The 13,384-nt window shown below is 33.5% G+C and overlaps 1 protein-coding gene across 5 annotated transcripts in view; it reads right to left on the bottom strand.

The window, feature by feature from the left end:
- DENND1A (DENN domain containing 1A) overlaps positions 1–13,384 on the bottom strand; it is a 545,115-nt gene that overhangs the window by 397,989 nt on the left and 133,742 nt on the right. For 4 of the 5 annotated variants that reach the window (XM_017548402.2, XM_017548407.2, XM_017548403.1 and 1 more), the window contains one exon: positions 6,374–6,417. The exons of the other annotated variant lie outside the window; for it this stretch is intronic. In XM_017548402.2, coding sequence (XP_017403891.1) covers positions 6,374–6,417 — 44 coding nt within the window. The remainder of the gene's footprint in view (positions 1–6,373; positions 6,418–13,384) is intronic. 5 annotated transcript variants of the gene reach the window in all.

The following is a 13,384-nucleotide window of genomic DNA, read 5'->3' as shown; positions in this document are numbered from 1 at the left end:
AAAAAAAAAAAAAAAAAAAAAGAAAGAAAAGAAAAGCATACATCTAAAACAAGCCTAAAAGATGATCTTTAAGGGCACCTCCAAGACTTTCCACTTGCTTCCCTGTATCATTTAACTCTACTAAATTCTATGGCTTCACGTCACAAAGAACAAGAAATTGCGGGAATGCAATCCTGGTGGCACCACCACCCAACAGTTCTAGTTTTCAGAAACATTCCCACTTTCTTATGGCCATGCCATTATTCCACAAAACATCCTAGACATGCATTACTCTATAGCCTACTAGGCAGTAAGTTTCTTCAAGGGAGAGATGGAATCTACTTCTCTCCTCCTCTTTACCTGCTATGGTGTCTGGCTCAAAGTCTGCATATAGTATGCTCATCAATCTCTCAATTAATACACAGAATCAAACTCAGTCTCCCAGACTGTTTCTGCTGCCAAAATAGACATGACAGTGAAAGAATCAGAAAATATAGTCACTTGTAACCATAAGTTCCTCTTTTTAAGATCAGATTGTGGAACCATTTTAAAATGTGATCCATTTGGCCCTAATAAAAGTCCTTTGGATGAAAAGTCAAATGAATTTACAAATTCTATTCCATGGTATATCATGTCATTAGAAAGTTTCCAAGATCAAAGGTGACCTCACCATTTAAAGTGGATCTAGTTTGAATAGAACCTGTGAGTAAGCTAGAAGCATGACAGCAACCGCTTTGGAAAAGAATAAAAAAATAAATAAATAAGAAAGCTCAAAAGTTTCCAAGAGAAATGGGATGCACCCAAGTTCAATTCCATTCTTTGTGAGCTTGGTGAATACAGGGCCCCAAGGACCAGAAACCCAAAACCCCAATTCCAATTTGAAGACTTATGGTTTAAACAAGTCACTGTCGAAAGACTGGCAGAACCTTTGTGGAATCAATGTCACATTTTAAACAGGCACACTGCTGCTTATGTTTCTCTGCCTAATGATATGAAAAAATATCAAAATTTATCATTTGTTTTATACTTTCTGTAAATATTATACATGTGTGTCATATTATACAATGTTGGTATAATGTGGTTTCCTTTCATAGTAACAAAAAATTTAGGAACTAGATTATATCTATAATTTTCTTTTGAAATACTATTCTTTCAATGAATCAGGGCACGAATTAAGTTTTACAATAGAAATGTTTTGTCTCTAGCTTATCAAAATTTTAAAGAAAATAACCTGAAAGTTTTCATACACAGGAGCTCTCACCAAAAGAACGAGGCAATCTCAACACACAAGTTGCAAGTCTTGTTTAAATACTATCTCTACTGTCTCTCTAATCAGAATCTTCCAAATGATTTACATTGGTTATATTGTAAATAACTGTGAGCTTAAGAAATATTTTCTATGGAGCATACCTCAAGCATGAACAGATGAAAACTCCATATTTAAGCAATTACATGCAACTCAGAAATGCCAATTTCCATCACAATTAGCCTGAGTTATGCAACATATTTTTGTTCCTTTTTAGTATATAGTTGGTATATGTTTTTATAATTTGTTTAACTGCCTATAGTGAAATTTTGAAATCACACAGGCAATATAAAACCTTAAGAGAAAGGGCAGCTTTTAATTTTTCCCAATGTGCCATGTTTCTACTTTGCTTATAGAGCTTGTACAAGAAACACTGTTAGTTTCTATATAAAGATTTCCATAAAATTTTTATAGTTTCTATAAATGCATAAAGATTGTTGGTTTCACTATAACATTCTGTTTCCGCACCAGTGGAAAGAAAAATTACCTGCAACTCTAAACAGCAATCTACATACACAAAGGTGGGTAACTGTGCCTGGATCACTCTTTAAAGAGCTCTAAGAGGCTCACTGTATTCCATCAAAGCGTGGATGAGCACATTGGAGAAGCAACTTTTAGCACACTCAACTCTAATTGCCACCCTTAGTAAAAACAGGCTATGAAAGTACAATTGTGAGGGCAAATTATTAATTCTACATGTTTTAGTATAAGAAGTAATCATATTACAACCAATACATTTCAAAATGGTAATTACCTACTATACTTGACACATTACAAGGCTATTTATGCAAATCTCTCCGATAGGTTATTCTCTCTTAATTTCAAACCATCCAATACTAAACATTATAATTACTAAAGGCTCAGGTATTTTAACCTGAAAAAAAAAATCATATAATGTTTTGAGACCAAAGATGGGATTTTGATGAGAGTGGTGACAATAATTTGCTAATATGTTAATTTAACTATTCTTTTCTCCTTTAATTCAATTAGTATTAATTAAAACTGAACTAATCACAGTAAGTAAAGTTTTACCAATTATTTCCATAATTATGAATGAAGACAGTAAACATAATAGAATAATTATAAACCCACTTAATTAACTACCAGGCTATTTTCAGCAGGGAAAGATATTCATTTTTTATCTTATTTTTAATGTCTGATTGATGTTGATATCTTTGAAAAAACAATTTCTAGACATGAAAGAAATACATTATTGTTGTGCTTCAGTCCTTTAACAAAATTTTCCAATGGGCTTTTATTAAGAGCCACATTACCTAAAGTTATAGTAAGAGACTGAAAAGAATCTAGTCTAAGCTACACAAATCCAAAGTAGCTCAAAAATTACATCTGTAATTTAGTAATCTTAACCCTAAAAAGAAATTCTAGACTACTTTATATTATAGTTAAGGGAGACACAATTTTAAGAAAATTTCATAAGCTGTTATTAATTTTTTTAATACAGAATTATTTTCAACTCAGGATCCTACCAATGGTGACGTTTTAGTATTTAAACTAGCTAAGCATTAAACAAAAGCAGATGAATAAATAATATGAACTCTGAAAAAGCCCTGATTTTGCCTTGCTTTTTTTTTTTTCTTTTAAAAAATACAGGCAATGCATGTCTTTCAGGAATTAACAAAGCCTGTATTTCCAGGTTTAAAGATAGCAGGCTTACCAGATTTTAAATGAAATATTGAGTGCTACAGTGATTTAATGGTTTTAAACCATAGATGTCATTGTGGTCTGAGGGTGTCACAGACAACTTAAGGAAGAAAAAAAAATAGGGCACAGAGAAATCACTTTGTCAGTAATTACAATCAGGCTGCTCATTACTTCTTCCTTCTGTATCAAGACCCTTATTTACATTTCAGATTACATTTTTTATGAAACGGTAAGATCTATCAGAGCTGAGAGGACTGAAATAATGAGGGGAAAACATTTTAATAAAACGTGTTGGGTCTGCATTACTTCCGTGACAGAAAGAAAGGCTTCTTCTGTAGTGATGGATCATTTATTCTGCTTCTAAACGAGAAGCAAAAAGATGAAACTGATGAACTTTTACTGCCCATTTGTCTTTAGCAGACAATTAAGACAGAGAAGATCAAAATGGATTATCATACCACGCAGACAACTGGCCCAACAGTAATACATCTCCGGGACCACAGATTTGTAACTCTCTTTTATCCCTCCCCTTTCTTCTTACTTCTTTTTCCACTCTAAAGGCAGTGCTAGCTTTGTGGCTCAAGGAGAGCCAAAAGGCTGGTCATCATTATTCAGTCACAGATGTCAATCTAACCTCCCTTTTTTCTCAGTTTCTAAAGCAGTGAGCCACAATAATTTGTGACAGATTCTTTTACTGTAAGGTACAAAGAACACACAGAATAAAACATCTAGCAGCAGCAAGCGTCTCTGATCAATGTGCTGGTACATGGGAAATACACTATATGTAAAAACAAGCACTGGTAGTTTAAGCGAATGAGAAGAAAAACTGGGGCGGGGGGGGGAGAGTGAGTGTGTGTGTGTGTGTGTGTGTGTGTGTGTGTGTGGTAATAAGTGCTATACTTTGTGGTGAATTATCTCAAATATCCCTTAAGGATTACATCATAAATGTTTTAATGCTAGAAATGTTGTCTAGATTAAGTGCATATTCAGCATTTAAGGTTTGTATATAATAGAAATATTTCTAAGAATTCCTTTATAATAGTTATACTGTGGGAAAAGATAATTTAACAAATGTGAAAAAGAAAAAACTAACATTAGAAACTCAATGATAAAAACATAAATTAAAAAACATGCAGTTCTCACTCTCTTTCCCAGTAGATATAACTCTCAAATAAATTTCTGGGAATTTGGAGGTAATGGCTCCAAAACAAAGTAGATCCTTCATTAATCATTTCTTGGGTTATAGAAGGCAAAAAAAAAAGAAATCATGTGTAAAGTTGGAAGAGATAAATAAATCTCTGCTAAATGAGGCCAAGATGTGTGCACTCTTACAAGTCTACCTCTGATCCATGAGGGCCATTCTCCAAATTTCAAAATGATGTCACTGGTCTAAACAAAGAAAATAAATACTACTATACTATGTGCACCTTTAAAATAACTAAATCTGTCATTATTTTTTAGGTTCCTACTATAATTCTAATTATTCCAACTTCAATCTATGAAATACTTGTAACACCATCTAAAGCAAAGGCAACTACATTCATAACATAATATCTAATCAGTCAACTGAGCTCTGTATACAATGATGGAATCGATAATAGCCTATATTTCTCTCAGTACACACATATGCATGAATAGTACATGTATGCCTATGCACACATATATACTCTCCCCAAACACACAAACTTATATGTGTACTCAGGGAAATAAACATGGAAAGATAAATACCAAATTGTTACAGTGGTTATCTCTGTGTGGTAAAATAACTGATGATTTGTATTTTCTTTTCATTTTTTTTGCTTTATTTTTGCTTTATCTAAAGTTTCTACATGTTTTGTCATGAACATATTACCCATGCAGTTTTTTAAAGTTATACTAAAAAAGAAATCATGTTGTTCAGAAACTTTCAGATATAGTAAGAAACTATGCTGAAAGGAATAGACCCAGATGGTAGCTATGCTATTTTAAGTTTTCTCCTATAAAATTCCCTCTCACTGAGTAATTCAGATCATGGGACTACAAAGGTTATTTACCTACACACAAGATTTTAGAACAATAATTTTGTTAAAATCTGTGGACTCAAGGGTATTCTAAATAATACTTTAAGATTTTCCAGCCTTTATATATTGTTTAAAGAAAGGAAATTCACTAATGAAAATGTCCTGTAATCTTTGGATTGTGTAGTTTAAATCTAAAGAGCCCAATCTCATAGAAATTTAAGATAAAATAAAAATTTAACTCTCCTGGTAGAAGATGAAGCAAGACACAAAGTCAGAAGATTTTAATATTTTTTAAAATCTTATTTAAAAGTCTTGAGATCAAACACAAAGCAAACCATACCAGTTCTCTTGGGTTCTTGTACTATAAGATCTCATTACAAAGCATCTCATTATACTGATTATCCAGTTCTATTCCTGGTCACATTATGTTCCCTTTATTCATAAAGATGTATCAGGTACCTTGCTCTCTATACAACAAGACACACTGCAAAGGTGTTACTACCACTGCACTGGGTATTTCTAGTCTGTTATACTTATCCTCATTCAAAGACATTTAATAAAAAAAAAAATTAAATAGATGTACCTAAGCAGTATGCTATTACTGTATATTTCACATTTGAAAGGTTTTATAAAGTTGTCTTATTCAGTGTAATCAAGAATGCTTTTATTTCAAAACTGCTTTAAAAAGTATACCAAATTGCATATTTGAACTAAAAATGTAAGGTGCCCTAAAAAAGCTACAAAACATCTCCAATATTTCTCAAGATAGAAACTAGAATCCTGAATGTATAACCTAGAACTAATTATAAAGAATACAGCAACATCAGAACTTCAGCATTATCCTGTGAGTAAAATCGTTCCCCATTGTATGCTTGCAGAATGCTGTCAATTCAAGATGGTAGAGCCAACTGGCCAACTTTAACTCACTACCATCATCAGCACCACCCTCACCCTTAAGTCCATTTCTGCATGTGCAGTTTCTCCTTCCAGTACTACCATAACACATAATTTCATCATCTATTTCAAATTCCAGGAAATGTTATAAACTTCCCTCCACCCCCTTTTTTGTTATACTGCTTCTTGACTCCTGAAATAGCATTTTTTTAAAAAAATTCACAGGCAATCCAAAAAGGATTTCCTAATGAAGTACAGACTGTAGCATTCCTCAAAGTAAAAAGTAAAATTTGTGGCAGGTTTTCTTCTTTGCTTTATGTATATTTTCTCCCTGAAGGTAAACAACCCAAATCTAGCAGCAAGATTATCAGTCCTACTTCAATGTTTTACTTTTTGTCTTTGGTTCCTAATTACTGCTTTTCTTCCCTTCTAAAAATTCATTTATCTCTTTCAGTAAAAAGAACAGTAATAATATGTTGAACAACTCTGAAATAAATTTTGTCATGTAAAAAATTAATTACGCATTCCGAACCTGGTCACTGTAGTCCTCCGGGAATTGCCTCTGCACCTCAGGATCTGTAAATAATTGACAGATAATATTAATTGGCTTTGGATTAGTGAGCAAGCAGAGGATCACACATTAATATTTGATCAGAAGATGATAGCAGCCCTGGCAGGGGATCCAAGGGGGGCAGCTGAGGCTGCTATGTTGATGAGCACAAGGAAGGACTCAGCAAGGCACTCCCATTACCCTCCTCCAGAAATATAAAAAAGAAAAATTTTAAAGACCTGATGCTACTGTTAACTTTAGACTATTACCTAATGCAGAAATCTTGCCAGCTGCAAATTGCCCTCAATATATTTTTCCAGAGAAAATGAGTCTTAAACCTCCTTGACTTTTCTTCTCTAATCAGAAGCCTCCTTTGCGTAGTTAGAGATGTGGGCTTGATAAACCACCTTAAGCACCGGTTTCAGATTGGGGAAAAAGGGAGAGTGAGAGAATTCTTTCAAGGAATAAATGCAAACCTCATCACTTTAAAAAATGAAACACATCCTTCTCAAAATGCTTATACACTGTTATAAAATGCAGATAAAACTAGATGAAGTTTTCTTCAAAACAGAACCAATGCTTTCAGCTTGTCAGTGTAAACAAAATATCATGAAAAATTATGTTCCAGCTGACATAATTAAACTTGCTCAGAAACTATAAAAACACATGGGGGAAAATATCTTTTATGACCCCCTATTTAAAATAGAGTTACTAAAGGGATCACTTCATTGTTAAATCATAAGCAAAATGATCCAATGTCATCTTCTGTAAGTCAATACAGAAGTGAACAAATGAAAAGCTATTAGCATTCCATTTATTATCGATTAGAAAAACATTCAATCATTTGTAATAAGGAAAAGATCTGATTCCTCAGAGACATGTTAAGGGAAATGATCAGAGGTCAGAATAGTATCTATTTGAGAAATCATGAATCAATTCAAAGGCTTATGGAAAATCATAGATTTGAGGGTCTCCTGTCTAACAGTGATCACAATATATACTACCCATAGCTACCTTTAACCACCACACTAAAACACTAATTTACATCTCTGTGAAAGTGAATCCGTGTAAAAGTTAACTACGGTTCATTTATTCAGTGAAGATTCAAGAAGGGAAAAAAACTAAGGGCTTATTCACAAACTACTAGGATCCTAGAAATACCAGTTTTCAAGTTATTAAAGCCATTTTGTATTATTTTCTAAAACTCAAGACTAACAACAAAAGCAGGAATATTCAAAGCATTATGCCAAAAGTAGAAGCTCTCAAAATGAATGGTGAAAAAAAAAGTTGAAACTATCTGCAAGTCATTTCAACTCTTGATGTGTCTTCTGGTTGGCTTAAAAGCTGGGAATCAATTTCTTTCTTCACCCTCACCTTCAACTACTGGGAAGGAATCAATGATGTGTCAAGATTAACTAGAGAACTCTGGAGTAATGCCCCTGCAGTACCGAATCAGGGCTTCCCTGATAGGCAGCAGCTACTTCACTTGACCTGTTTTTGGCCCAAAGGACTGAAACTGCCCAAGGACTCAGCCCTCATGAGAGAGGAGGCCAGCAGGCACCAAGAGTGTGGGAGGAAAGGACTAGGCCGGTGGAGAATTTGCCAGCAGGAGACAAAGGGGCAGCCTGTTGCCTAACAATCCTCTACCAGTGTGCAGTGAGGGGAAAGGGAGGTGACCAAAGGAGAATAAGGGGCCTACAAAAGAGGGCAGTGGCCATAATTCCTAAAAATACATAAATAACTTAAAATTTGGTCCAGAGACCCAAAAAAATGCAGCTCTAAGCCACTGAGGGATATAATAAAACAGAGGTTGGGAAAGCCACTAAATCATCTAAGGCTTATTCTTTTTCTTCCAATTGACATGTGGTTTAACACTTACTCTTCAACTACCAAACTTCATACAAAAATTACTCTCACGCCAATTGTTAATATCATGTCTTTCTTGCTAGTTTGTGCTTCTTGGGAACTACAAAATACCCATGAAAATAAAACCAAAGACTACTTTTCTATCACCATTTTGTGAAAGACTATATGTCAGAAACCAAAATTTGCAGTATATTCTTCAATTTTTAGAAATACCACTCTTATTCATAGGTAGCAGATGGTTCTTAAATATTTTCAGTCAACTATATTAATAAGAAACCGTAATAAAAAACTCATTTTAAAAATATTTTTGATTAATATATACATCATAGAATGGAAAAAAGCATGGGAAAAATCAATGAAAAGAAAAAATCAAGCTATCTTAACACACTGAAGATAAGATGACCATGGAATGCCAAGATGGAGGCCATTCATACTGTCTCAATGGAAGGCAACACAAACACCATCAATTAAATTCCTTCAATTGTCCTACGACTCTCTAAAATAAGATTACCGGGTTTCAACAGAATAACATTCCAAGATAATACATGCATTATTAGTAACAATGATTCAAGCATACAACTTTTGGTTTCATTAGGGCCCCTAACTTTTACAAAAAACAAACTTCCCGGGTCCTTAACACTCACCAAAACAACACAATACTTTTTTAAAAAGAAAGAAAAGCAATGCTTTTTAAAACCAAGTCAACCTATAAAGTTCCACTCAATTAGCTCAAAGATTCAGTCCAATAGTTCATAAAACTACGAAAGCCATTTTGGAAAGATTAACACAAAAACTGCAAATAATTTATTTGAATTTTCTTAAAATGTCTATTTAACACCGGAGGCTGAAATCTTTTTTCACATTGAGTCAATCACAATGCCATAATGTCACCAAAATATCGACATTGGAAACATCTGAGTTAAAAAGGCCCAAATACAATCTGCTTTTCTCAAGCAACACAACACCCGCCTTACTAACAGTTTCAGCATGGCACATGTACAAAACCTAGCACCCTGCAGTTAAGCAAACCGCCTTTAAATTTTCTGTCTGGCAGCAATCCACTTTCGTGTCTGTATGTTTTTACAAGTACTCTATGTATTTCATTGCGTCAGCTGCATTTCTTTGAGTTTTAAATGGTCTGGGAACATTTTATGAAATGTTCTATATCTTTATATGGAAAATAACATACACTGGAAAACTGTGCATCGGTCTAATATTTATATATCTATTTATCCACCATTCAATGCTATAATTGCTAATGTTCCAAAACACCTTCTTATATTCATAAGTTCACCATCAAATGCAGTGTCACCAAACAGCTAACTTTCAACACAAAAATCTGCAGGGAAGCGTATTACCAGGGAGGAAAGTAACATAATTTGATTAGGCAACTGGCAGTAAGAATACAGTTATCAGCATATGTCGAGCTTTTTCCTCATGAATTGTCCTATTGACAGAAAATTAAGAATCTAGGGGTACACAGCACACCCTTCTTTCCTTATCCTTGTCTCTTAACAACTTTCTCCGGGTTTAGGCAATAGATACTTACAAACTTAAAAATGTCGTCAACTCCCAGGAAAAGACTTTTCAACAGGAAAAAAATATTGTATTTAAAATATCTTGCCAACAATACAACAAAATATTGTATTTAAAATATCTTACAACAAACAAATTCTATTTAAAATATCTTGTACACCAACGTGCACTCTGACAGAGTCCATGCACCTCTTAACCAAAGAGGCAGGTGGCTCTCAGACAAGGTTTCATATCATGTCAATGTGATGTCCCAGCACCATGGCCATAAAACAGGCTGTCCCCACAGAAACATGCGCATCGCTTCCACTGAAGGCCACAAGAAGCATTTCCATATTTAAACATAGACATTTCACAGTATAGAACTCCCAAAACCACAATCTCACTCAGGCACAGAACATGACCATGCTTAAAATGCTATGTCTTCACAGCAGGAAAAAAACTGATCTACCAAACAAACATGTCTAATTTTTTTTTCTTTTAAGAAAGGCAATTTTTTTTCACATCTCAATAGTCTGTTTTCTAGTCTTCTACTATACATACTTTTAAATCTTTAAGATATACCAGACTACCACAGAATGTTTAATTAATAGAATAAGAGTGTGGGCAAGACTTACTGGAAAGGTGCTATAAATTATTTTACACAGGCTCCAAAACCCTGAGTTCTGCCTTAGGCTTAAAGTTCCTAGAAAACGTGGTAGACAGATCTTTTACAACAGAAATGCAAAATAATTCATAAAAGTACTGTGGTTATGTATGAGGGCTCATTTGTACATTGGTAACTCATATGTGTACACACACACACACACACACACACACACACACACCCCTCTTACCAAATTATTTTCCTGTTTCCCTCTGTCATATCAATGACTCCATTTAAAGAGTCAAGGCATATTTTTAAGCTGATTATTAAAAAACCCACCGACCTCATTTTGTACAAAACACATAACAACTGCATACTAACTAAACGCCATTATCTTCTATAAGAGGATCTCTTTTAGGACATTTAAGAGAAACTGCAAATGCAGCAGTTAACACTGGAATCTACAGTGCTTTCACTTTTAACATGTTAGGTACTCAAGGCAGAAAACATTCCATTTAATGCCCGCTGAATTTACCCAATCATTGTCTCTGGGATATTTCAGTCAGTAAGAGACAAAATATTGAACATATTTGAAGCTTACAATTACAAAATCTGCCCTTTTAGAAGCAGAACTTTAACATTAGCTATAAACCATATAATCTCATTGTTCAATTTCATGGAGTTTGAGATACTATCTTCCTCTTCCCACAACCATAAATGTTAATCCAAGCTGTAATCAGATTTAATTTTCCAGATGAGAAGATGGGAATATGCTACAAACAGGATAATAGTCCACTACACTGCTCTTTCACTAATGACATTTCCAAATTTTATACACTAAAAATGTAGACTTCCAGAAAATAGTCTAAGAAGTTGTACAATTTGAGAACAAGCTTAAATCTTCCCCAAAACACACCCAGAAATAAGCTTTCTTTTAATGTTCAAGAAGAAATTTTTTTGTATTATGCATAATCAAAGTTTCTTGAGATGACTGCAAACTGGACTGCATTAAATATAGCATTCCAAGGACACTGCTAAACTTACTAAAGCTACGAAAATTCAGCTTCATTTATTTTGCATTGTAGAATACCTGACTCATTAAGGTTAGCATTTTATAATAAATAAACACAATTAGTCTAGTAAATTATTCTGTTAGATTGTCAAAATTTACTTATTACAAATAATATATTTTTGAAAAGAATGTTTGAAATGTTTTAGAGTTTAAAAATCACCAACATGTTTTCCTTTTTTTGACAATGAAACAAAAAGGTTTAAGTTGTTTTTCCTTTTAAATTTTTTTAATGAAAAATTACTTTTCAAAAGAAATACTGATTCTATAATGCAGATTTGACTCTAAAATTTGAAAGAAGTCTAATTTACAAATTATAGAAAAAATCATTTTGAAGTACTATAAATGCATTTATTTGGATTTCATGTACAAATGAAATTTGTTACTTCATATATATGGAGAGAAAATATATATATATTCATTCTAGGTATCACTTTTTGCTTTAGCACATGAGGACTGTAAGACATAAAAACTTTAAATCATCCTAATTTTTTAACCATGAGTCTAGTCTAGCATTTTCCCCCAACACTGGCATTTAAAATATAACCAAATGTAATTTCACAGCAGTCAGCCTGATAACATAGAAACAGTGAACCATCAACATCCATAATAAAAACATAAATAATATTATTCAAGGAAAGAGAGCAAAACCCACCTCAGTATGGCAAGCAATGGAGCCATTCAAATGCCAGATTCCTCCTCAGACTAACATATTCTGCCTTTCAGACATATCCTGCTCCGATGTGACTATTTATGCATAAACAGCAAACACTGACCTATTGTTTTCAGTTGTTGAAGTTATGAATGTAGTACAGTTACCAATTAAGTGAATCAACAAGTCCTAAATGCATCAGCTGTTGTACAAATAATGAGTCCATTGACATTATACAGTAAAATCTAGGGAGTTTCATCTTTCTTTCTAGAGAATACGGATGGATTTTAACCAACAAATGCCACTACTTACTGATAATTTGAAATATTTTTCATAATGTCATCTACAAAAGGAATATTAGTCTGATCCTTAACCAAACTTAAGCTATGTGAATCCAAAAATCAAATGTAAGTGAAATTCCAAAGGGAGCTTTAAAATACAAAAGCAAGGGCAGGGTGTGCTGGAGGCAAAAAACAAAAACAAAACAGGACATATTCACTTACATCTACCTTTTTCTCTACTGAATATCTCAGTTTTTAACTTTCATTATTACTTAAATTTAAATATTTGGATTTTTTAAAAATTACTTCAAAATTATTGGAACCAATTCCTAAAATCTATCAAATTGATAGATAATTATAGATGAAGTTTTTTTAATGATTATAATCTCAGGCTTCCATGTAATTTTTCTATGAATTAAGATTCATTTTATCCCACTTTTTTGAATGAGTAACCTGAAGTGTCACATTTTTATGCCAATATGAATAATTGCTTTATACTTTGCCTAAACGACAGCTGTGCCCTTTATGTATTACAAATATGACATCACTGCATATGGTCTTCATAAATAGATATATCATATCTGTCAAATTTGGTGAAAAGAGATAACTTATTTATTCAAATATTAAAAAACTATTGATGAAAAACACTCACTATTTGTCAGGAACTATGATAGGTATTTTAAAGAAAATTTCTGATGTTACCTCCCTGACAAAGCTATGCTATAGAGACTATCAAGTCAATTTTATCATTTGAAAGAAAGCAATATAAGGTTATCACTTGTCCAAAGTTAGAAAATTACTAGTCACTCGTGGAACAAATGCTCTGATGTGGCTGGCCCTGTTAATAAATAAGCCACAGTCGTCACCCTCCAGGAGTTTACAGTCTAGCCCTAATGGAGAACACAGAGAATTAAACAAGCAGGTACCATGGGGCTTCATAAGAATGATGCGAGGGGCCGGGCGCGGTGGCTCAAGCCTGTAATCCCAGCACTGTGGGAGGCCGAGG

Source organism: Cebus imitator, unplaced genomic scaffold (assembly GCF_001604975.1).
Source record: "Cebus imitator isolate Cc_AM_T3 unplaced genomic scaffold, Cebus_imitator-1.0 Scaffold206, whole genome shotgun sequence".
Lineage (NCBI taxonomy): Eukaryota > Metazoa > Chordata > Mammalia > Primates > Cebidae > Cebus > Cebus imitator.
Note: the sequence above shows the minus strand (reverse complement) of the source record. Positions and strands in the feature narration are given on the sequence as shown.